At 34.7% G+C, this 26,425-nt stretch overlaps 1 protein-coding gene across 2 annotated transcripts in view; it reads left to right on the forward strand.

The window, feature by feature from the left end:
• The first annotated feature begins 849 nt into the window (after nucleotides 1–849).
• ERGIC2 (ERGIC and golgi 2) overlaps nucleotides 850–26,425 on the forward strand; it is a 41,716-nt gene continuing 16,140 nt past the window's right edge. Inside the window, exons 1-8 of one of the 2 annotated variants that reach the window (XM_032645348.1) lie at nucleotides 850–942; nucleotides 10,718–10,860; nucleotides 12,413–12,467; nucleotides 14,361–14,407; nucleotides 15,181–15,251; nucleotides 20,180–20,220; nucleotides 24,492–24,593; nucleotides 25,800–25,895. In XM_032645348.1, the coding sequence (XP_032501239.1) occupies nucleotides 10,755–10,860; nucleotides 12,413–12,467; nucleotides 14,361–14,407; nucleotides 15,181–15,251; nucleotides 20,180–20,220; nucleotides 24,492–24,593; nucleotides 25,800–25,895 (518 nt within the window). In that variant the 5' untranslated portion in view covers nucleotides 850–942; nucleotides 10,718–10,754. Of the gene's footprint in view, nucleotides 943–10,717; nucleotides 10,861–12,358; nucleotides 12,468–14,360; nucleotides 14,408–15,180; nucleotides 15,252–20,179; nucleotides 20,221–24,491; nucleotides 24,594–25,799; nucleotides 25,896–26,425 lie in introns of both variants that reach the window. The other variant, XM_032645347.1, reaches the window with a different exon arrangement.

A 26,425-nucleotide genomic window follows, 5' to 3' on the forward strand; every position in this document is an offset into this window, starting at 1 on the left:
TTAAATGGGTAAATAATGTTATTATCGTATACAGTTGTAAAAGATTAAACGAGATGAGGAAAGTAAAGCATATAAATATTGCTTACTGGGGAAGAAAAAGCAGTGCTTACCATTTAAGAATTAGTCATTATTACGCTTTTGTTAGAATTTTTGGTCAATAAATCATAAAATTAAAAATCTCAATGTTTGGAAAATCTGGTAACACATGGGCTTGCTCTTGAGCCCTTTTTTTCCAAAGTCCCCTCTGTTACCTCTTATAATATGAAGTGTTAGGGAAAGAAGGTGAATGAAGTATTAATTTTCTTTCTCAACAAATATTCGAGTGCATAGAAAAGTATTGGTGATATAAGAATGAGGAAGACACATGTGATTTCTTACAGAGCTTACCATCTAGAAGACAAGAAAAACATTTAACAAATAATTTAAAAGCGTTACCTGTGCCTGGAAAGGAAAGTTTAAACGTTCTTGACAGAAGAAAATAAAGGGGCACAAAACGTGGTGCAGAGTTTGGAAGAGTAATACGGATAGGGCTGCAAATGTTAATTCCTGCGCCCAAGTATCTCATTCCTAACGAAGTACTATTAGAGGAGTTGAGATTCTTTCTGTGGTCTCTAAGTATCCGTTGGTAGGTAACAAAGCTCTCCTTGGAGAAGTTAATTCCTTGCTAGCCACGTGGTCACAAGTGAAATAAGTTTAAACTTCCATTCTTCTTAGCCGAGCCCCTTTAACTTGGCTCTCACCTCTTGATTCACAAAGCACTTCGTCAGCGAAAGGAATATCGCGAGAACTCTACACCGTTTCCCTGCCCCCCCGCCCCCCCCCCCCCGCTGACGTTTTCCACGGTGGTAGTCGCTTTTGTTCTCGCGATATTTCCGGGTAAACGGGAGCCCGGGCGACCGGGCTTCTGTGAAACATGGCGGTCGGCTGGGACCGTAGCACAAGGTAAAATACTGAACCCTCGCCGGGTGCTGTTTTCTCGTTTGTTCCAGGGCTGTTCAGGGCACGAATGTGGTTAAAGGGGTGAGAGCCCGTCATAGCGTTAGCTCCCTGTCTTAGTTCCTCTCTTCCGGAGAGCGGGCCGATTCGGGGAGCCGTCTACTTACCTTCCCCGGGGTCGTTACTGGCAGGACCCTGGGCAGCGCTGCGCTTGGAAGCTCCTTTTCCTGGTCCAATGTCTCTCCGCTGTCTTCCGACTTGAAGGAGTTTAGCTGCGTCCCCATAGCTGCTGACCCTGGCCCATTGCTTCTCACAGTGCCCCGTGCCCCGGTGGCTCCTCCAGTCCGCAGGGGCGGAGGGTCCCGCGTTGTGAAGACCAGCCTGATAGTGTCCCGATCGTCCCGGGTGTCTGGCTCCCATCCCCATTTCAGATACCAAATTCTTCGCAGCAAGTTGTGCTCTCTAAGAAAGAACGAGGTCTTGGCCTCGCCTCGGGAGGTTCGCACGCCGCTTAGGAAATTGAGAAAGGGGCAGGGCAGGGTGAGATGCTGTAGGAGAGACAGGTCCGAGTGTCACCACTTTTCTGAAACCCTTGAAGAGTTAAGAAGCCCTTGTTAGATAACATGTCAGCTCGTGGTAGAGAATAGCTTTGGGTATTGGTAGTATATAGAATTAATAGGTCATTGTTTGAGAAAACACGTTCCAGTAACTTTTATATTTAGGATTTAGTGCCCTCGAGACAACACAAAGTTACAAAATACCGGTTAAAATGATGCAAGACTGGCTTTCAGAATCAGTTAAAGATGAAGATACAGAAACAGATAAAGATACAGTTAAAAACGGGATTTATTTATTTGTTTGCAGTTGTACTTAGGTATTTCATTGAACTCTAGTGTACAGCCATTATAAAGAAATGAATTAGGCTTGTTCACTGAAGAATTCAGGACTTATGTTTGTTTACTTAATTTGTTTATTGATATTTCCAAATTGATGCAATTATTCCAGTTCTCTTAGAGGAAAAACATGAAAAAAAATTTCATGGTATTCTTTGGGGGGAGAACGTGGGGCGGAATTTCTTTCTTTTTGATGATGAACTTCAGTCACAACTGACTGCTGTAATTGTTTGAGGGTACAAATCATAAAAATATATCAAGCTTGAAAGTCTCAGAGGAAATCAGTACTAGTTTGGAACAACAGCATCAAAAAATAATTAGAAAAAATAATAAATTTCTTTGAGGATTAGTCATTTAATTGGAAGAAATAGTGAAACATTTTTAATAGAAGTTACTCTTTAGGCAGTCTGTGCATGCTCCAAATCCTATTCAACAGTTTTTCTATATTTATTCTGATTCTGCCTCTTAATGTCATGATGGGTAAATTAACCTCTTTCTGTCTTAGTTTCCTTATCTGCAAAATGGGAATAATAATAATACAACTCAGAAAGTGAGTGGTGATGATCAAGTGAGCTAAAACATACAAAGCACCTAGAACAATGCCTGACATACAGTTAACTTTCATTAAATGTTAGCTCTTGTTATTTTTAAATTTTTGTTTTCTAACTTCTATACCTACTCACAAAATGTTGCCTTTGTTCTTAGTCAAAATATAGACTGAAGAAGATGCTTTTATAAGTAATTTCTTTGATTCCAAAATTGATTAAACTCTTCAGTCTATATGGTTAAAATGTCCTTAAATTCCATCTTCCAATTGCTTGCTTTCTTAAGCCGTTATCCTCTCTTAATTACTAAGGTACAGATTCCTCTTTCTACTACTCCATGCAGTCTTACTTAAGTCTAGGTCAGTTCTAGGTCATTTCTGCCCTAGGTGCCTTGATAACCCATTCTCCTTGCTTTTGGGGAACTTTATTCTGTTGTCAATATATTTTATGTGGGCTTCCCTGGTGGCGCAGTGGTTGAGAGTCTGCCTGCCAATGCAGGGGACACAGGTTCGTGCCCCGGTCCGGGAAGATCCCACATGCCGTGGAGCGACTGGGACCGTGAGCCATGGCTGCTGAGCCTGCGCGTCCGGAGCCTGTGCTCCGCAACGGGAGAGGCCACAACAGTGAGAGGCCCGCGTACAGCAAAAAAAAAAAAAAAAAAAAAAATATATATATATATATATATATATATAATTTCATGTGTCGCTGACCTTTTCCTCACACTTTCCTTGTTTAATTCAATTAATTTAATTCAATTTTGTATGCTTTTATTGAGTAGTTACTGTAGTCAAACCATTCTTTGAGGAGGAGGATATTTGTCTTTGCTTCATCTTGCTACTAGGTACTTACAAATTGTTGTGTTGCCATCACTCTATAGTCTCTTCTTTTAACTTTCATTCTATCAATTTGTATGATCCTCAGTCTATTCATGTTATTATCACCTAACTTCACTTTCCCACCTTCCTAAAGACTTTAACATAAACCTCAAATATCCTACAAGTCTTTGCATTTCTTTTGAGAATTAGAAACAGATATTTATCAAATGACTCATTTTTATCTTGATTAAAAACTGTGAGGTAACCATTATGTCTCCCTCCCTCCTTTTAAAACAAAATTATAAAAGAATTCTGAGAAGTTGAGGATCTTTTCAAGTTCATCACATAGCTGATAAGTGCCTAGAAGTCCCCCAAGTGTTTTTGATCACAAAAAACCCACATTTATACCATCTTACTTGGCTTCCAAGTAAACCTTTTTTTTTTAAAATCACTTGGAAGTTATTAGATTTGTTTGAATTATGTTAGTGTAAATAATTTTAAAAACAAAATTTAACTCTTGTAAAAAGTTTTAAAGTAAAAAGAATGAGTACTTTTTTGATATCTAGTGTTTGTAAAGTGAAACTAAGTTATCTTTCATAAAATTTATTGTATTCTAATGCAATATTGTCAAGTAGTTTAAAATTACATATAAGTCATAGTTTTGCTTTTCGTTTCTGAAGTTCAGTGATAGACTGGATAATATTTGTTCCATCTCCTTTCTCATTGTTATTAATGGCTTGTGTTAGTTTCATAGGACTGCCATAACAAATTACCAACTGGATGGCTTTAAAAACTAGAAATTTGTTCTCTTACAGTTTGGGAGACTACCAGACTGAAATCAAGGTGTCAGCAGGGCCATACTCCCTCTGACAGCTCTAGGAAAGAAACCTTCCTTGTCTCTTCTAGCATCTGGGCAATCCTTGGCTCCTTGGCTTGTAGATACATCACTCTAATCTCTGCCTGTCTTCACATGGCATTCTCCCCTGTGTGTCTGTGTATTCTCACATGGCCTTGTTAAAAGGGCACCAGTCATTGGATTTTGGGCCACCTTAATGCAGTATGGTCTCTTAACATCTTTAAAAACCCAAATATTTCCAAATAAGACCCATTCACAGGTACCAGGGGTGAGGACCTAAAAGTATCCTTTTGGGAGACATAGTTCAACTCGCAACAATGGCCATGTGTATTAACCAATTAAATATTTCTCATATTGTTAAATATACATTAAAAATAGAAGTTAGCTCATAAAGTGTGGGTAGCAGAAGATAAATTATGTCTCCATTTTTGTTTGAAGAAGTAATTAAACTTAATTCAGCAGACCATAAAAGTGTCATGAATTCTATATTTTAATTTTGGCAAAGCATCTGATAGTTTCATTATATTCACGTGGACACAGATGATGAAATACTAGCTGTTTGACATTTCTTAGATTGAGTGTTGATAATGTGTCTCTGTGTTCCAGCATGAAAGGTGGTTTCTTATTTCTTATGCAGTTTTTCAAAGCATTGTCTTAGTCTCAGTTATCAGTGACTTCCTGGAATTTGCTTGTTTTATTTTTTAGTATACACAACAGTTCAGGAGAGAAATTGAAGATATGATACTGGACTGGAGATTGTCAAAGTATGAAGAGCATCACCAACCAATGGGCAAAGGAATCTAGCATAATGGCTCCTAAATTTTGTTAACCAGTACAAAAAAATGTATAGAAAAAATCAGGGAAAGGGGCTGGACTTAAGGACTGATATAGAATTGCAGTTTTTTTTTTGTTTTTTTTTTTTTGCGGTACACGGGCCTCTCACTGTTGTGGCCTCTCCCGTTGGTGCGCACAGGCTGCGAATGCACAGGCTCAGCGGCCATGGCTCACGGGCCTAGCCGCTCCACGGCATGTGGGATCTTTCCGGACTGGGGCATGAACCCGTGTCCCCTGCATCGGCAGGCGGACTCTCAACCACTGCGCCACCAGGGAAGCCCTAGAATTGCAGTTTTTAATTTTATTAAAGAAAGATATCCAAAAACAAACAAAAAACTTTCTATCTAATTTTATCATTTCATAAAAGAAAGGACATTTGACACATTAAAAAAAACGAAGGAAATAATCTCAGAATAAAAGACAGATTTTTAAACTGAATAAATTTAACTTAAAAAAAGAATCCTATATTGTCCTTGTTTTTTTTCACTTAGGTACAGACTAGAAACTTTTGTAACAGAATGGCAGTTCTGTGGTTCTGGAAACCACTGATCTAGGGTCTTTCTAAATGCATTTTTGAAAATGTCTGACTGAGCTGGATGGAGAGGCAAATAGAGTGGGAATGGGAGCAGTGGAACTGAATGACTGGGAGGAATCCAAGGGATTGAGAACACAGGGAAAATGAGGAGTAGATTCTTCCCTAGTGAGGAAATTAAAGAGCTGGAAGGTTAATTGTTTCTGCTCAGAGAGGAAAATTGGTGATTTGGATATTAGAGGTGGGACAGTTTTAAAAGTTAAGAGGAGCCAAAGCATGGCCTTGTTCATGTGTGGCTTTGTATAGAATTAAGATGGAAGTCACTGGAGAATATCTGTTAGGCTTACATGGTAAAAGGATTATCATTTTGAATGAGTGCCCGAGACTGAGTGTCATAGGGTGGTGATGGAATGGGGAAGAAGTGCAGTGAATGATCCAGGTGCTGAAGTCATTAAGGAAGTTCTAAATATATCCAGGTGTTAATGGAAGATGAATCAAGTGCTGAAGTGAGTTAGTGTACACTGTGGGTTGGAGTATGGACTCTGGAGCCAAGCTGCTTGGCAGTGAATCCAGTTTCTACCACCTGCTGTGTGGGCCTTGAAAATACTTGACTGGGGACTTCCCTGGTGGCGCAGTGGATAAGACTGCACTCCCAATGCAGGGGGCCCGGGTTCAATCCCTGGTCAGGGAGCTAGATCCCACATGCATGCAGCAATTAAGAGTTTGCATGCCAAGGAGCCCGTGTGCTGCAACTAAGGAGTACAGGAGCCGCAACTAAGGAACCCGCCTGCCACAACTAAGACCGGGTGCAACCAAATAAATAAATATTTAAAAAAAAAAGAAAATACTTAACTGTCTGTGCCTCAGTTTCCTTATCTATAAGTGAATAAAAATAGTATTTACTTTGTAGAGTCCTTTAGAGGATTAAATGAATTTAATATATAAAGTGCTTCAAATAATACCTAGCATATAATATGAAAGTTAGCTATAATTCTAATGTAGTATGTGTGTTTATTATTATTATTAGAAGATAGACTTGAAAAGGGAAGAGATGTTTGAGATATCATGTTAAAACATGCTACTTCTTTACCTGTGAGTCTCAGAAATGAAGTATGATTCAAAGATAATTACCACCAGGAGAATGTTATGTTTCATAAAGAGCAGGTAGAAGAATTGCTTTTAGAAAAACTGGAAGTTATTGGATGACTTGTTCATATCAGAACAGTGGCTCTATAGAGTAGATTGGCAAGTATTCGAGGTGGAACGAATTTTTGGATGTCGGTTAATGCTGAGCTAACAGGAATGGGACTGGAGCAGCAGCAGAGTGACAAGGTCCTCCATTGTAGAATAGAGCTGTCTTAGCAGAAGGTGAGGCACAGCCTGCTGTTGTCCACCTTTCTATCTGGGGATGGGGGAGAGGCAGTGAGAGTGCCCTATGCATGCCCTCAGGGTCAGGCCATGGAATCCTGAAAACTAGGAATGGAAGAAGCCAGAGGCTGGGAGAGAGCCAAGTGAGTACACTAGTTAGATGATTAAGGGAGGAGTGCTGGATAGGTTATATGAAGTGTTAGAGGGTTGGTAAAACTAGCTGCTTTCCATATCTTTATACTTACATGTAATTTACAAGAAAGCATTTATAGAGCTCATTACAATATAGAAAATTTAGAAAGTAAAATTCACAGTTTTATTCATTTGCTCAACAATGCTATACCTACTATGTGCCAACCACTGTTGTAGGTGCTAGGGATATACTGTAGTGAGCAAAACAAAAATTCTTGTAGATCTTATATTTTTACATATTTACTTATCTAAGTATGACTGTTTTGATTGGAAAGCTGTGCTACCGTGAGTTTTTCTGGGGAAATTTCCCACCTTCCTTCTTTCCTTCCTTCCATAAATATTTATCAAGTAACCTGCTGTGCATTGGAGATACAAAGATTAAGTTAGACATGGTTCCTGCCCTAAAATTACAATGGAGAAAACAAAATTAAACAAGCAAGTGTAAATAGTGTGATAAAGGCACAGTGTTCTAGGAGGCCATGCTATAACTCATATGTTTGAGGTCATAGAAGTTTTTCTTTTCCCCTGAGAGAGATATTTAGACTGAGACTTGAAGAGTAAATAGGAGTTAGCCAAATGTGGAGGTGGGGGAGTGGGGGAAGGATATTTATAGTAGAGAGAATAGCATGTTTAAGGAATAGAAAGTGATTTAGTATGGTTGGAACTAAGACTTTGAGGGATTGGGTTTTGAAGAGAGGTAAGCAGGGCCTGTGTTTTGAGTGCTTTGTAAACCATGTTAGGATAGGGTCCAAACTCTTTAAATGTAATGGGGACCTATAAAAATATTTTAAAATAAAATTTATATGATCAGTTTTACGTATTAAAAATATTATTGATTGTAGTGTGGAGAGTGAATTGAAAGATTGAAGATTGAAGCAATGCAGAGATAGATTATGGCAGCTGAGACTAGGCTTCTAGTAAGGAACTTCTCAATGGGCCTGGAAAAGAAATGACAGATTTGAGAGAAATTTAGGAAGAGTTTAAGTCTAAGGATGCAACTTATGTTTCTAGCTTGTGCATTTGGGTGCATGTGTCATCATTAACGAATATAGGGACACAGGAGGAGAAACAGGTTTGGTAGGGTGAAGTATTTATTTTTAGACTTGTTTTGTCTGAATTGTCTCTGGAATGCCCTAATGAAAATGTAATAGAAGGCAAAAAGATATACATGTCTGCAGAAAGATTTGGACTGGGAATAAAGATTTGAGAGGAATCAACATGTAGATAGAAATGGAAGGGATGGGGAGATCACTTGGGGGAAGTGTGGAGGTTGGGAGGAGGGCCTAGTGCCCTCTGAGAGGAAGAAGAATCTGCAAAATAAGCCAAAGAAGATCTTAGAGGTAAAACAAAAATCAGGAGTATAGTATTACCTAAGCCAGGGTAAGAGACTGTTTCAAGGAGAAAAAGAAGTGATGAATAAGTGAGAAAATATATTTTCTCAGAAGCAAAATTGATTAAGGGCTAAAAATTGTCCGTTGGGTTTGGTACTAAGCAAGTTGTTAATAACCTTGCTGAGAGCAAATTTAGTTGAGAGGCGAGGAAGTAGTCTCAGTATATGAATACGGACAACTCATACCTTTAAGTTTTGCTGTAGGTATGCAGCTGGAGATCTATACAGTAGTTGGAGTTGGACTTGAGCTTACGTGGAGAGTTTTGTCTTAAAGATAAGTGGCTTGAACATATTTATTATTTAGCCCCTGTAGGAAAGAATAAGTATAAATTGAAAGATGGAAGAAGGGTCAGTCTTGGTGCCGTTACTGCTAAGCAGGTACAGAAAATAAATTTGATTACTGAGTTGAACAAACTTGAGGAACATGGCTTATGCTTAATAAACACTCAGAAGCTTAATTTACAGATGAGAAGAGCAGTTTTTTGTTGTTTTTTTTTGCAGTATGCGGGCCTCTCACTGTTGTGGCCTCTCCCAACGTGGAGCACAGGCTCTGGACGCGCAGGCCCAGCGGCCATGGCCCACGGGCCCAGCCGCTTCGCGGCACACGGGATCCTCCCGGACCGGGGCACGAACCCACATCCCCCGCATCAGCAGGCGGACTCCCAACCACTGTCCCACCAGGGAAGCCCGAGAAGAGCAGTTTTATAACTGTCATGGGGATCAAACACTGTCATCTCTTGTCTACATGTTCTTTTTTTTCCTTAGGAAAACCATATACATGAAATGCAAAATTATATTCTGAAGGCCACTTTTGAGCATGGAATCAGCAAGGGGAGTTAGTTGGGTATTTATAATGGCAAATGAAATCAACCCATGGATGCATTTAGCTTCATTTTAGGGCAGTGGCTCCTTCATGGACTGATTAGTAGTGCCTCTGGTTAGGTCCTGCTCTCTTTTGGACAGTGTTCATGATTACTGCCAGTTTTTACTTCCCTGAGTCTCCTTTTTTCTCCATGAATACTCTTTCTATGGTCTGTTCTTTCTGTATTAATCCTACTTAGATTTCAGACAAGTCTTTCTGCTTTCTTCTAGAGACATTCTTTTAGTGACTTTTTCAACCATTTAACTTATTCTGTTATGTGTTGATTTTATCAATACAACTTTGATTTCTGGTAATGCTTGTAGTATCAACTATAATATTATTTATATAAATCAGTCGTATAAAAAAAACTATATAAAGGGCTTCCCTGGTGGCGCAGTGGTTGAGAGTTCGTCTGCCGATGCTGGGACACGGGTTCTTGCCCCGGTCCGGGAAGATCCCACATGCCGCAGAGCGGCTGGGCCCGTGAGCAGTGGCTGCTGAGCCTGCGCGTCCGGAGCCTGTGCTCCGCAATGGGAGAGGCCACAACAGTGAGAGACCCGCGTACCGCAAAAAAAAAAAAAAAAAATTATATAAATATTTGAGATTTCAGTTATTTTTATGGCTAGCATATTTTAGATGTAGTTGGCATATTGATCAAAAAGAGAATAGCAAGCAATTTTTAAATAGTATTTTTATTATAAAAGCAGATAATTTGGAAAAAACAAAATTTTGTAAAGAAGACAAAATCCTCCCATGATCTACTTATAACATTTTGTATATAGGCTTTCAGTTTGTTTCCCATATATCTTTTTCCCTGTCTCCCATAAAACTGGCATATGGCCTTCTGGTCTTTGCTTAATGTATTATGAGTATTTTCTTACATCATTAAATGTTTTCTTTTATAAGATTTTCAGTGTTTACATAGATTTAGAACTTTTAATTCACTGTAATTTGTATATTGGATACGAGGAGTTCGTTTCTATCTTCAATATTTAAAAATAGCCATACAAGAAATATCCTCATCAAATTTTTGTGCACAACACAGATATTTTCCTTCAGATACATTCCTAAAAAAGGAATTTACTTAGAATAAGAGTGGTGAATATTTATGTTCTTGTTAGCAGTGTATGAGCATATCTGCTTTACTTCATTGTCATCCATTAATGGGAATGTATTATTTTTATATGTTTTGTTAATTTCATAGGAGAAAAACTTTATTTTAATTTCTATATTCAAATATTACAAATGTAATTGAATTGATTTTCACTTTTTTTGGCTATTTAATGTGTTTGTGTGTGTAAATTGCCTGTCATTAGTACTTTTTTGTCAGGGTGGAAGAGGAGAAAAAAGAGGTGTGGATAAGTGTTAAGCTTTTTCTTCTCAAGGAGGAATAAGAATGTTACGTTGTTCCAAGGACATTTGTCAGTTATCTAAAAATAAAAGAAACCTTTTAATCTATTTGGAGGATTCATTTATTCATTTTTTATTCCTTAGCATGACTATATGAAAGAAGAAGAAGGTTTTCCTGAAGATGAGGCGACTGAATCGGAAGAAAACCTTAAGTTTGGTGAAAGAGTTGGATGCCTTTCCGAAAGTTCCTGACAGCTATGTAGAGACTTCAGCCAGTGGGGGTACAGGTGAGTATCAGTTCAAATTAAAACTCCTTCAGTAAGTGCAACTTCTAAGTTATCAACCAAGAGCATACAGAAATGTAGCCATGAGGAAGAATTCATCAGTGAACTGTGCAGTAACTTTATAGTTGGTCTGTCCTCATGCCACACTATTTGCCTTAATTTTATTCTTATATATATTCTTTTTCACATCCAACCCAGTGTAGTCTATGCATTTAGCAGTGTTTATTAAAACATTACTGAACAAATTAATCCAGTTTTACTGCTTTGGTGCTCTTGAGTTATGTATACGTATATTAACAAGATTATTATATGTAAATAGAATTGAAGTTGTTTAATGATGTTGAAACTGCCTCAGTCTGTTTTGGTTAAGAATAAGTCAATTTAGACATTATAATAAAAATTCTTAAATTTCACATTACTGAAGAGAGGCAGCATAGGGTAATAGTTAAGAGCTTAGACTTTGGAATCAGACTGTCTGGATTTAAATTCCACCTCTGCCCCTTCCTAAATACTTGATCTTGAGGAAGTTAATCTGTCTATGCTTTAGATTCTTCTTCCATGAAATGGGGATGATATCAGTATTTGCCAGGTAGAGTTGCAGTAGCAATTAAATAAATTAATATTTATAAAATGCTCAGAGCAGTGCCTGGTACGGATAGTAGTATTTATTAAATAAATAAATAATGAAATATATCAGAAAAATATGCAACTATAACAGTATTAACTATTATTTCTTTCCCCATGAAGAGCTGATAAGACAATATACTTCCCATAAGATTGGCATTTCATTTAGTAAAATGTATAATAAATTGCTTGCTATTTCTAATCTCTTGTGATTAACTTTTGTTAATGAAAATAGTACAAGTTCTTGATGCACAATCCATTTTAAGTGCAGTTTGTCATAGTATATGATAGTGCTTTTTCTTTTTGTTAGATATTTTACTTTTATAAATGAAGTGAAATACTTAGGAGCTTTCAAAGTAGGAAGTTTTATTAGAGATTTGGAGATGTTATTTGAGTTTCTGACACAGATTGTTGTGGATTCTTAGGATCTAAGAAATTAAGCTAGTTTTTTTTTTAATTGGACTATAGGCATGGATGCATTTTTAATTATGAGGGGACTACTTTCAAATTTGTGTTGTGAAACTTATGCTTACTTTCATCATTTATCTTATCTGTGACACTGCTATATATAACAAGGTAAAAAGTTTTATGTATTTGTAGAATTTTGACAAATCTATTTAGTGAGAAATGTCCTTCGTATTGAAGAAATAAAATGCTTTCTCAATAGTGCAAATGTTTGTGTTCATTAAATCTTCATTTTTGAGCTGTTTTAGAAAAAAATTTATAGACTATTTTAAGAAAAACCTTTTATTGTATTCATTCACGTGGCAATCATATTAGGGTATTCTTTGCTAATTTTAATCTTACTTAAAATGGTTTTCTGCTGTTTACCTTTTAAAAATTGTTTTAATTCTTTCCTTTTTTGTTGGTTTCTCAGTTTCTCTAATAGCATTTACCACTATGGCTTTATTAACTATAATGGAATTTTCAGTATATCAAGATACATGGATGAAGTATGAATATGAAGTAGACAAGGATTTTTCTAGGTAACTTTTTTTTGAAATACCTTTAGATTTAAATTGCTCTGAAGGTAACATATTTAAAAAAAAAGTCTAACCTTTTATACTTGGTTTATTTTAATTCTGAAGAAATAGTACTGAAAAATCCTCATTAATCGTATGCATTAGGTAAAACATTTTAGAATAATTTGAATACTGGTTAAATTCTAAGAGAAAGGTCCTCTGATTGAATATGCATTTGTTTAAAAAGGTTAGGAGAATATGTTTTTCCTTAGATGTTGAAATGACGGAAATTGTTTGACGTTTTGAAATTGTTTACTCTTTAGATTTTGAAATATCTTACTGATCTGTGTGAACTGGAAAATAAATTGTCTAAGGTTACATTGTTTATGCTTATAGCTTGATTGTTGTAAATTGTGTATAAACTATATTTTAAGGTAAACAGCATCACTTTTAAACCTTTGAAAATATTAGTACCTTAATTAGGAGACAAAATATACTTTATTTGTATTATTTGGATTTTTTAATTGATTGAAGATAACAGGTTTATAATACTTAGATTGCACTAGATAGCAGGAAACATTTACTTCTCAATTACAATCCCAGCTCTGCCATTTACTAGGTATGTGACTTTAGGGAACTTACTAAATCTATTTTTGCGTGTGCTTCAGTTTCGTTTTCTGTAAAATGGGGATACTAATTATAGTACTTTCCTCTTCAGGTCAGTGAGAATTCAGTCAGTCAACATTTGTAATAGTTGCTGTGTAACCTTGGGCAAGTCATACAACTGACTTCTTTTGGGCCTCAGTTTCTTGATCTATAACATCAGTGTTATTTTTAATGCCATTAGTTTTTAAGGAATTTGTTGTTTTTCTTATTTTGGTTTTTTTTTAGCACCAATGAAATAATTTTTATTCTTTCTAAATGAAGTCATGTAGTTCACCACATAAGTGTAGTGGGGATGCCCAGAAGCCTGTCTGCTTGACCTCACCCTCTTCCTATAAATCTGAGCCTAAACCCCAGGGTTATTTAGAACACTATTTGAACTCTAGACTACTTTAAGACTCCGTGAAGTTCTAAAAATCTGTACTCCCTATTGAAACCAGATGAAAATTATTAGAGTGAAAAAAAGTTTTGATAGGAAGCGCAGGACAGGACTGATCCTGATTGTACTCATTCTGTTATTCATGGCACTGATTCTGATATTTGAAAATTAATTTGATTTGAACTAAATATTTGAAAATAAGGCATTGGTTGAGCCTTTTTAAAAGGCCATGCAAAACTTCAAGAATCAGGTTTTTTTTTTTTTTTCTGGTAATTTGGGTACATTTATCTTGAGTCACACAGAACTAGTTTCCAATATGCCACTTCAGTAGTTATGTGGTCTTAAGCCAGGCATTTATTTAAACTGCTGTAAACACCATTGGCTTATTTGTAGAACTGAAGCTATCTACTTTATAGGTCCATGGTAAAGAATAAAGAGGATAGTATTTGTAGGACATCAGGTACAAGGCCTGATGTCTGGTATTTATTTGGTAAATAAGGAGAGAAAGGCTTTCAATTCCTAACTTTTGATTTTGAAAGTTTTGTATTGTTTAATGGCATAGTCTACGTAAGGTTTATGTAAACAGAGGTTAATACTTTTTTCTGAGTTGTTTGGGCTTACTAATTGTAGAATTGCCATTAAAATGAAGGATACTGTGTTAAAAACTTGTGAAATCAGAAAGACTTTTGGAATAATTACAAAATAGAATTTTTACTTTTAAAGTGCCTTTGTTTTGCCCATATGAATGCTATCCAAGTTCTAATTGACATATTTTATTCTGTATGAAGTCCAAGTTTTTCATAGATCAGTTGATTTATATTCATCATGTTTTGTTGATCAATTGGTAGGTTCTAATGTTTCCTTTTGTCTTTTAGCAAATTGAGAATCAATATAGATATTACTGTTGCCATGAAGTGTCAGTGTAAGTACGTGTTTAACCTGATGATTGCATATATAGATTATGGTTTAAACAGTTGCTAGTAAAAAGTAAAAGCCACTGGTTGTTTTAACTTTATTTTTCCTTTATGATATCTTAATTTAAAAATACAAATTGTTTTTCTCCCCAGCTTGTATTCTTTAAATTTCTTCTCTATAAAGAGATTTAACTTTCACATTAGTATAATTAAAATGAAAGAAAATTGGAGGAAATTTTTATAAATCGAAGTTCTAGTTTAGGTACATCCTTTATTTCTTTCTTGTTTGGCATACTGGTTTTTACACCCACATTCCAGAAACATATCCTGTTTCACAGTTTCAATTTACTACCCTTTACTTTTACTTCTGCATATTAAAATACAGATCCAAATCTTTTGAGTTAATGGTGATGTTACCCTTTTCTGTTTTCTTTGCTGGCTTCACTTAATTATACTGGTAGAAGTGGAAAAATGTTAATATGCTAGATAGATAATGTTTGAATCAGTATAGTTCTCAAAAATGAGGATGCTTTTTCATCTTAAATTGTGTCTTAAATTACTGCTTGAAAAGTAGAGACCAAGAATTCAGTAGTTCATACAAAATTTTTTAAAGTGTGAAATCATTTTATCCAATTAAGGAAATTAATTTCTAAAAGATTTCATTTAAGAACAATCTTAAATCTCTTTTCCTTTTCCATTTATTTTTTCTTATGTTAGTGGTTAGTGGATATAGTTTGACTCTCAGCATAGAATATAAAACTTCTAATTCTTTTTTATGCAGATATTGGAGCAGATGTATTGGATTTAGCAGAAACAATGGTTGCATCTGCAGATGGTCTAGTTTATGAACCAGTAAGTTTGATTTACATGTTCTTTTAAATAGTATGCTTTGAGGAATTGTTCCCTTGAAGACAGTTTTGATATTTGCTTTTAATTTTGTCTGAGCTAGTTTTTTAAAAATATATTTTCTTAATTCAAAAGTAGTATACAACATTGTAAATCAGCTATACTTCAGTAAAAAATAAAACAAAAACAAAACAAATAAACAGAAATATTCCATATTCTTTGTAAACATTTAGGGGGAAGAGAAAATTATATCTAATTACCAAATTATATAAATATAATTACCAAATTATATCTAAACCAAAGCCTTGTTAGCATTCTGGATAAGCCTCTATAATCTTATACTTATTTTATATTTTTTGTTAATGCTTCCTAACAGTTTCCTTTTCTCTTTTATACAGTTGTTATAGTGATGAAATTTTCTTCTTTTCTTCTAATGATTTGGAAATTCTATGTCTTATTTGTATTCTTCTTTTACCAAATTTAAGTTCTTAAAAACGTTTGAGCTATATTTCTCTTGTAATCAAGAATGAAGCATTATCTAAGGAGAAATTTCATATGCATTTAGTTCTTCCTCTTTCCTTCACACCTCCATTTCCCAGACCTAATGAAATACTGACATTCTCTTATTGTTTTCATAGCACAAGTTGTGTGTAATAGAATTAATTTGTTAGAAAACACCATCACATTACAGGGACAGGTATCACATTACAGGGGTGGGTGATAACAGGTCATGATCAGAACTAGCCCTAAAGAAGCTTTAGAAAACAAAGCATGGAACTCCCAGCTACTCTGCCTTGCTGACTGCTCTGTTGGCATTGTGGTACTTATGTTTACCCATGCATTCTGGAGTTGCTTTGTTTACCATTGACAGTTATGAACCCTCTTTAAACAAAATTGCAAAGTGAAGACTAAAGGTGATGGAGGAGGATTAGAAGTAACTGAATAGGTGGAGGAGAAAAAAGGGAAGCTCTTAGGTCAGTTTTGATTACCAAATTATTTTTAGTTTACATGAACAAAATATGTTTATGCCTTTTGATACACACTTTTAAAATAAAATTTTCTAAAGAAAAAGTAACTTTTGTTACTGCCACTCTGAACCACCCTACTTCCTAACTCCTGTATTGCCACTCAAAAAATTGATATCAGTAATTTTAAATGAGGTTAGGAACCTTACAAATTCAGGTACCATGTTATTGCATGTTAAACTATTATCTGGAAATTTAGATCTAGATGATTATTATCAGACACTAATATTTGTATTCTATTTCATACTATTTTAGGAATAATTATTCAACTTTATGTTTTATTGCTTTTACTTTCTACCCTTCTTAGTTTCTTTATTTTTGTTTATCATTTTGTGAGGGACTTTTTGTGACTTTGTCAGCAAGAATATGTGGGTTATGTTTTATGACAGACTGCCTATGTCATTCTGTTCTCAATACATGTAAGGTTGGCTGAGGATAGAATTCTTGCTTTATGGTGTTTTACACTCAGAACTTTATAGACATTCCTTTATTGCCTTCTGGCACAATTTTTTTTTTCTCTGTAGGTAACATATTTATCTACTTATATGCTTTTTTCTTTTACTTTTGAAATTCAAATATTTATCCTGTATATCCAAGTGTGGATCCCCTTCAGTTATTTTTGGCTTTTGATGGTATTAATGATCTGAAGTTTTAAGTGTTTTTTGCTTGTTTGTTTGCTTTAATGATGTTCAGAGTAATGGTTTTACCTCTGTTTTTTAAAATTCTTATCAAGTGATGTTGAATTTCATGGAGTGGTTCTCAATATTTTTATCAATTCTTGCATAAGATGCATATTTTGAACTTTATCTGTGAGTTCTGGGAGATGACCTTGATCCAGCAGGATCAATCTTTTTTTTTTCAATGCCTTCATTATGTTTTAAAATTCAGTGATTATATTTTCCACCTTTGATATATTGCAGATCACTCCATTTTTTTCTGTCTTCATGATGATAAATCTCATTGAGAAATAATTAGAGAAACTTCACTCTTCTTCTTCTTTTTAGAAATGGTATCACAGAGGAAAATTATCCCTCGGACCTCAGATTTACCACTTCTTTCAAATTGATGAATCTTTTTGTCTATCTAGCTATCTAGCTATCTATTTTCTTGTTCATCTTTAGGATGGGAAAATAAATGGCCAGTTAACTGACTGAGAGTTGAGACACACTTGAGTTATGTCGGTTCCCTTTCCCTCCCCGCCCCCACTTTTGTTTTTTCCAGACGTAAATGAAAGGAGAAGGATATATAGTTTAGATATACTGTGTTTCTTCTAAGCAAAATTAGAGCTTCAGATGCTTTTGAAAAGAAAGGAGGAAGTCACATTGGGTTCAGGATGGCAGAGTAGTTCACCAGGGCACCCCACATTTCCTTTTCCGTATTTGTTTTGACAGGTTAAATTTAGCTAGGGTAATTCCTTTTTTCTTTAACTGGTGTGACTGTCCTCATTAGCAGCCAGCTGTAGCAGTAGTTTTTCTTAATTTAGAATACAGTCCAGGTCACATGTAAGCTGGGAATAATAATGCTGTGGAATGCCCTTTGTGATGTGGTCTCTGGCACTCGATTGAAGTGCTAGAAGTCTTCTTAGGATGGTGACTGTCTCTTCCTCAAGTGTCTTGTTATCTTTTATCACCTGTTTTCCTCTGTTACTCTGAATTGGGGATTTACTGCTTACATGGATTTTCCTGTCCCATGAAATAAATTATGTGTTGGGCTCTTTTCTCAATTTAGTCTCCCTCGTATGCTGTCTTGCATAAGTTTTTGATAATTTCCAACATATGGATGCTATTTAAAATGATTTAAAATAATGATACAGTTTGTGTCCTCATTTTTCTGTTTCTTTGGACATTGTGAGAATTTGAGGAGATAATCATCTTGAACTTATCCTCTAAAATTTATTTATGCTGTTTTTCTAGCATTTGCTCCATACTGAGTGTCTGTCACTCCCACTCTCTTCACGTTTATTAAGTCTCTGATTTTTTTAATAAATATTTTTTCTGGACAGCTTGTCTCTTCAGCTAGATTCTAAGCTCCTGAAAAGCAATTACTTTATTTTTTCTTCCTTATAGCTCACAAAATGTAAAGCATAATGCATTGCAGGTATTAGGCACTGATAAATATGTTAGAATTATGTAATTGTGGCAGGATCTTTGATTATTCCATTGTAACAGTTTCTGCCATTTCTTTCAGTCATTTGTAGAAGAGGAAAGTTTTATTTTAATTTAACTGTCATGAACTAAAAGTCATGTCTTAGCCAGAAAGTTAGAAACTTAAAAATATGTAATTGTATATTTTTATCAGTAATTTTTAAAACGTTTAACAGTGTTTCTGGTAAGTATTCATTCCCTTGTCCTAATTTATATTAAAATATTTAAGAATTATTATTAATGTAAAATTATTTGAGATAATTTTTACTTGTTTTTAAATTTTCACTCATTCTTTTAATATGCAGTCTGAATATTAAAAACTTAATTCTAATAATTTTACTGGTTTCTAAACCATGATCACACAATATGCTATGAAAGCTACTATTTATTTAAAGAAAAGAACTACTTTTAGGGATGTGAGAAAGTGAGGAATCTGACATAGTTGGGTTTATATACTGACCTTCATTATCTGTGATTTTTCAAAAATTTTTTTAATCTTTTGAGTTCTTTTTTATATATAAAAAGGAGAGAATAATAACAAACTCACAAGGTTGTTATGAAGGTTAAGTGAGATAATGATTTAAGTAGCATAGTGCCGAACACAAAGTAGGCCACTCAGTAGTTCTTTACCCGCTGTGTTAAGCACTATACCGAGCAGTTTGGGGAAGTCAAAGGGAGAATCACATAGTCCCTGCTGTCAGTAGTTTTATTCACAAGGTAACTGGGGAGCAGTTGCATGTAGCCTCATCTGTTTGCCATGGTGTGTTTTATAGCACTTTCTTTGTGTGCTGTGCTGTGAAAAAGGTTGGGAAGCAAGGTATAGACAAGTTCAGCAGGAGGAGTAATCAAAGTAATTTCACTGTAATCATTAACCTAGAGCAAGTGGCATATAGAATTTAGACTGACATTAGGGTCACAGTTACAGGAGAGGAAGGTTCCAGGTTGATATAATTAAATAACTAAAGGCACAGAGGTAGAACTGTCGGATGGAATGAGGAGTTAAAGAGAAAGGATTTATAGTGAGAGAGTAGTAGGTTAGGGCATGATTATGGAGGGATCATTAATAATATTGATAAGTTAGAAAGTAGAATTAATATGCCTTGTTATAAATCACCTTTTAAAAATCAAAAGTGGACTTTTTGTTGGAAAATTAAATTGTGGGTATTGCCACAAACTGTGAGAAGTTTGCCTCTTTTCCTCTGATTCTACAAAGTAGCTAAGTTTGTCTTTGAATTGGTGAACATAGTGCCTAGATAAAATTTCTTGAATTATTCTTTCTTGATTAATACATTTGGGAATTATAGTGACATTGTTAGGTCATTTCAAAACTTTTTGATTTTATCATGGTATTTTCCTGGCAAGAATATGGGCTTTGGATGCTTGAATATTATACTTAAGCTGTATGTCTTTTTCATCTTAAATACTTTCATTTTAAATACTTAAGTTTCATGCTGGCATCATTTAAATGACTTTAAGTCTTAAAATACCATTTTGTACATGTGATAGACTGCATTGTATCCATTCCTATAAACGTAGATAACTGTAATAGAAAAATATTCACAGTTAGTGAAATTTCTTTATACTACTTTTGAGTAAAATTTTAAATTTTTTAGTTTGACTTATGGAAGATTAAATGTAAATTATGAATACTTGTTTTTAATGTTATTATAAATTTGTTCCTTGGTCAAAGAAAATTTAAAAAAATTATGATATAAGAGGCAAGAGAAATTGACACTGCTAGTGATTATGTTTTCCTTTATTTCAGGCAATATTTGATCTTTCACCACAGCAAAAAGAATGGCAGAGGTAATAAGTAAACAAAGTATTGTGGTCCATAGAAATTAGATCATGCTTTGTCTATTTTGTCTACTGTATATTATTCATAGATTAATATATTTATCTAGGCATTTCTTTGGATGAAATATTAGCAGAATATAGTATATAATATAATCTTTACACTTTCAAAGATTTTATCAGATCTTAGGAAAGTCATATAATCTTTAATGCACTTTGAATCATAAATACATTTTAGTTTTCATTTAAAATTGTATTAACTATTTAAAAAATTTTAAAAGCAATATATGATCAAATTTGAATATAAAGGATATAAAGTGAAAGTAAAAGCCTTCTCATCATTCTCTAAACCTAGTGCCACTAGCTGGTGGTAATAACCAGAGTTAAATTTCTTGTGTAGCCTGCTAGAAATACTCTGTGTATAATTTTCTACATGTTTCCATATTTGCTTATGTTATTTTTTTCCTAATACAAATGGGTTCATTCTGTACATTTGTTTTATAACTTTGTTTTTCCAACCTAACCTTATATTTTGCACATCTTCCCACTTAAGTACATATAGTGGTACCTTTTATGGATAAGCTATAATTTATTTAATTGGATACTTATCGATGGGCATTTAGATTGCTTGCAAAGATTCTAATATCAATGCTCAGTGAAAATTCTTGAATCTAATTCCTTGTGTGAATGTGTATATATATATATATATATATATATATATATATATATTCCTTATGTACTTGAGTGAATATATGTATATAAAGTTTCTAGAAAAGAAATTTATCTTTTAGAGTATATTTAATGTTTTGATAAGTTCTCATGACAAGGAAGAAAATTTGTAATGGTGAGGTAGGTGGTGGTTGTTAACTAAACTTATGGTGGTAATCATTTCACATATATACATCTGTCAAATCGTATGTTTATACCTTAGTCTTATACAATGTTATATATTAGTAAAACTGAAAAAAATTTTTGATAGATAATGCCAAACATCTTCCCCAAATAGTTTCATTTATATTCCAAAGCTATCAGTATGTGAGAGTACTTGTTTGTATACAACCTCACCAACAGTGGGTATAACCAGACTTTTTTTATTTTTGCCAATTTGATCGGTGAAAACTGGTATTGTACTTGTTTTAGTTAGCATTTCTTTGTAAATCAGTTGAATATCTGTGGATTATTTTTTTCCCATTTGTATTTTTGTGTGTGTGAAACTGATTGCTCATGCCATATGCCCATTTTGCTTGGTTGTTTTCTTAATAACTTTAAATAATTTTTTGGTTTTTTTTGTTTTGTTTTGTTTGTTTTTTGGCTGCATTGGGTCTTTGTTGCTATGCAAGGGCTTTCTCTAGTTGTGGCGAGCGTGGTGGGGGGGTGGGGGTGGGGGTGGGGCTGCTCTTCATTGCGGTGCTGGGCTTCTCATTGCAGTGGCTTCTCTTGTTGCGGAGCACGGGCTCTAGGCACACGGGCTTCAGTAGCCGTGGCTCGTGGGCTCTAGAGTGGAGCGCAGGCTCAGTAGTTGTGGCACACAGGCTTAGTTGCTCCGCGGCATATGAGATCTTCTTGGACCAGGGCTCAAACCCATGTCCCCTGCATTGGCAGGTGGATTCTTAACCACTGCACCACCAGGGAAGCCCAATTTTTTGTATATTAAAGAAATTAGTTCTTTGTTTTAAATAGTCACCCCATCCCCACTCTTTTCTTTCTTTTTGTTTTCTAGACTGTGTCTTATGCTTAAAAAGGCATTACCTAATTTAAGATTATTACAAAAAAATTTTTTTACCCATTTTTTTTTTTTCTTTTTCTTTCTAGTCCCTAAGTACATTTCAAAGGCCTTTCTCTTTTAATTTCTACTTTAACCATTTGGAGAGCTTTTAAAATTAAAGTTGAAACGAACGTATTGAACAAAATAACTGAATATTAGGTGTCTCTGGGCTTCCAGCGCTTTTAGTAGAGAACCATCCAGAGACAAAATACATTACTTTATTCCAGAAATGTTAAAGTGAGAAGTCTCCTTTCATCTAGAATTTTATTTAGTGTTCAAGACTAGTAGTAAGTGAGAGAAGAGATTGTGTTTTTACTGTTAAAATGATAGACTTTTTCCATCGTAGTAGAATTTTCTACATCCTTTTATATATGGAATATAAACTTGGGTATTTATTGGTATATTTGAGGCAGAAGTTATACACGTATACACACACACACACACACACACACACACACACACACACACACACACAGTTTGGTGTCATCAACCTCTTTTCCCACTGCCCAGCACTAAAAGTTAAACTCTGGAAACAGAAGACACACATACAGCATACGGTTTGGTGTCATCAACCTCTTTTCCCACTGACCAAGCAATAAAAGTTTGAACACTGGAAATACAAGACATGCAAAAATATGAAGCTTTCAATTTCTGTTAGCATTAGATCTAAAGATTTTAAGTCTTTGTACATGTAAATCTGAAGATGGGATCTGGCCTCTTGAAGCTTCCTAGATTATCATGTTCTGCTTCTAAACAAATATTCTTGAATGGACTAGAGATGCCTAAGACCTAACAACCTGAATAATGTGCATACCAAAACGTTCTTTACCTGTAGAATTTGCTAAAAGATATTTAAGTTGTCTTTCAATTGTTCTGCTTTCTTAAAATATTTAGGATCCCAATTAATCTCTTTCCTTTAGTAAAAGGAAATCTCAAAGCCTAGACATAGCCTTCCTGATTACTGTTTTTTATTTATACTAAATTTACAGTATAAAAATGACTTTTTATTTTAAATAGGCCTGTTACCAGTGTTCTTAGTGGGTGGTGCATACGTATTTTATCTTTATCTCTCACTTGCACTTCTAAAAAATGTTTATTATATCATTATGATGGGATGTGAAATATATTCTCATTTACATTTGCTTCTTCTTTAAGTTCCTATATTTGTTAATAATTTTTCCAAGTTATTTATGTGTGTGTATGTATGTGTATATATATTTTAAAGACTTTTTAAGAGTATTTTTAGGTTTACAGCAAAACTGAGTGAAAAGTACAGAGTACCCAAATATCCCCTGCCCCCACCCGTGTACCGCCTCCATTGTTATCAATACCTCACACCAGAGTAGTACATTCCTTACAATCTATGCACCTACATGAACACATCATTATTGCCCAGAGTCCATAGTTTACGTTAGAGTTCACTCTTGGAGATGTACACTCTGTGAGTTTTAACAAATCCATAATGACATGTACTCACCATTACAGTACCTGTAGTTTTACTGCCCTGAAAATTCCCGGTTTTGTCTATTCATCCCTCCTTTCCCTCTGGGTGTAAATTTTGTACTTGCTGAGTTTGAACTGTGATACAGGTGACTTTGGATGTTAGTTATATAAAGATATAGATTAAAGGATATAAAATAGAATTATATCTAAAGATACAAAGTTATTGTTGAAAATGTTAGAAATATTAGAGAGAAGAAATACTTTTATTCTTGGTTTTGTTCTTCAGAATAAGTAATTTCATGAGTTATGTAAATGTAACAATTTTGCAAAAAAAAAAAATCTTCAAGCAACTAATGTGTTTTTAGTGGCGAAGTATATTTAAAAAGAAAATCTAAGCATGAGTTCTCAAATGAATACTTTGTTCTCTATAATCCTATACCTTATATGCTGATGTTCTTTTTAAAAATTATAGGTAGAATATAATAGTTCGTTTAGAATGGTCTTGTCATAGGATAAAGTTCAGGTTTCTTTGGAAAAGGCAGGCACTAGGTGATACTAAATGTCACTGTGGCCTGGTTTGTAATGAGAATTGGATGCTCCTGTGTGGATTTAACCCCCAGTAATCTGCCCCTTTAAGTCCATCACATCTATTATGTGGCCCCTTATTTGTCTCATTCTTTGTATCTGTAACACTTTATTCAGTGCCCGACAAAAACTAAGAATTTTGTTATTGCTGCGTGCATGCATGAAAGATGAATTTAGATATTCAGGTGAACAGAAGTTCTTTCTTGGTGACCCTGATTCCACCAATAATGGACATGCAATTAGTGTCCACACATTCATTACTGATGGAATTAGACAGACTTAAGGACCCCAGCTGTTATACCTGTAGCCATACTCCCTCACTTTTCCTGCTTTCAAGGAAATGACCAAAGAATACTTGAGACTTTATTTTAGAATAAAGTTATGTAATAATAAATGTATGGCTTAGCTACCTGTGTTATTTTTAAAATAGTGTTGGCTTTCTCTGTGTGTCTTACCGTATTTGTTAACTATTGCTTGTTTTTGTATTTAGGATGCTACAGCTGATTCAGAGTAGACTGCAAGAAGAACATTCACTTCAAGATGTGATATTTAAAAGTGCTTTTAAAAGTGCATCAACAGCACTTCCACCAAGGTGGGAGATTTTGTGAGACTATTTATTAACAATTTATTGGGGCTTCCCTGGTGGCGCCGTGTTGAGAGTCCGCCTGCCGATGCAGGGGACATGGGTTCGTGCCCTGGTCCGGGAAGATCCCACGTGCCGCGGAGCGGCTGGGCCCGTGAGCCATGGCCACTGAGCCTGCGTGTCCGGAGCCTGTGTTCCGCAACGGGAGAGGTCCCAACGGTGAGAGGCCCACGTACCACAAAAAAAAAAGAAAGAAAAAAAGAATTTATTGTGACATAATTTTAGTATTGGTTTACTCCTCTGAATCTTATATTTCTTAGAGAAAATGTAATCATTCTTTATGATAAGATGTCTTTTTTTTTTTTTTTTTTGGCCGCACCGTGCGGCATATGGGATCTTAGTTCCCCAACCAGGGATTGAACCCACGCCCCCTGCAGTGGAAGTGTGGAATCTTAACCACTGGACCGCCAGGGAAGTCTCAAGATGTCTTTTTCACTCTTAAATTTATGGCCTATGATACTGATCAGGATTATCCCAAATATTATTTTCATTTTTATGTGTGTATGGTATACCTTCATATAAAATTGTACTAGGTTTTAAGAACAAATTAATTTCATTTACCATTATGAAGATGTATAAACTTTTGTTAGGAATTTCATGTTTTTATTTCACTTTTTGTCTCTTTTATAGATTAGAAGAGCTGATATTTGGAAATGCTATAATCATGAAAATGATCATTTAAATTTAAAAATATACAGAGGTTTTACATTTGCTTAGGAAGAAAATGTTATTGTCTATTTGAAGTTAAGTGGTATGCCCTTCCCTTACTCATTCTTTTTCCCAACGCTTCCTGTCCCCTAAAGTACCAGAAACATGATAAAAGCATGTCTTTGTTGGACTAGTAATTCTTTACTTTTACTTTTTCTTCTCTCATTAGACTTAGTCCTCTGGTTAAATTTGAATGACCTTGAAATTTTATATTTGTGTAAATAATATATATATATAATAATTATATAATGTTTTTCATTTTGTAGATGTTTTTTAATAAAAGTGTAGACTTCAAAAAACTGCTATTCTACTTTTGACATTTAGAACATTATCTAAAAATTGATCTTTAGGGATTTTTTTTTTCCCATCTGTAAAATTTTCTCACCAGAAATATGGTGACTATATTGAATACGCTGTAAGTAATTCAAATGTATCTTGTTGTAACAGGGAAGATGATTCATCACAGCCTCCAGATGCTTGCAGAATTCGTGGTCATCTATATGTCAATAAAGTAGCAGGGAATTTTCACATAACTGTGGGCAAGTATGTTCTTTTCACTTACTGAAAATACTTTAAACAAGTTGGCAGTTTGGTTAAAAGTAAATTCTTTGTTAATCAAATAATATATAACTAACCACTAGAGAACTCTTAAAATGTATATTTTTTATGTCTTCAACCTTCAACCTCAGGATAGAGAAGATTACTAACTTTAAAAGCTACTGCTTCAAAACAAAAGAAAAATAGTCATGTCATATTTCATATATTAAAGTATATAAGCTGTAGGTAAATATGAATTAAAACCTTCAGCTTGCCAAGTTTTAGTAGCCAGAAAGCTCTTACCTAGACATTTCATTAATTTGTTCATTTTGTTGTATATTAGGTTTTTGTTTTGTTTTTCCTTTTGGTGATCCTCATCAAAATATAATCCCTGACCAGTACGAGACAAGTATTTTGACGTAGTTAGAAATATGTCTGGGATAAAGTTAAATTGGGTAAATGTTAAGGAAAAATATCAGACCACCTGCCTTCATGAGCAGAACCCAGCACAGAAACTGTCATATAATAAACACTTG

This window comes from Phocoena sinus, chromosome 10 (assembly GCF_008692025.1).
Source record: "Phocoena sinus isolate mPhoSin1 chromosome 10, mPhoSin1.pri, whole genome shotgun sequence".
Taxonomy (NCBI): domain Eukaryota; kingdom Metazoa; phylum Chordata; class Mammalia; order Artiodactyla; family Phocoenidae; genus Phocoena; species Phocoena sinus.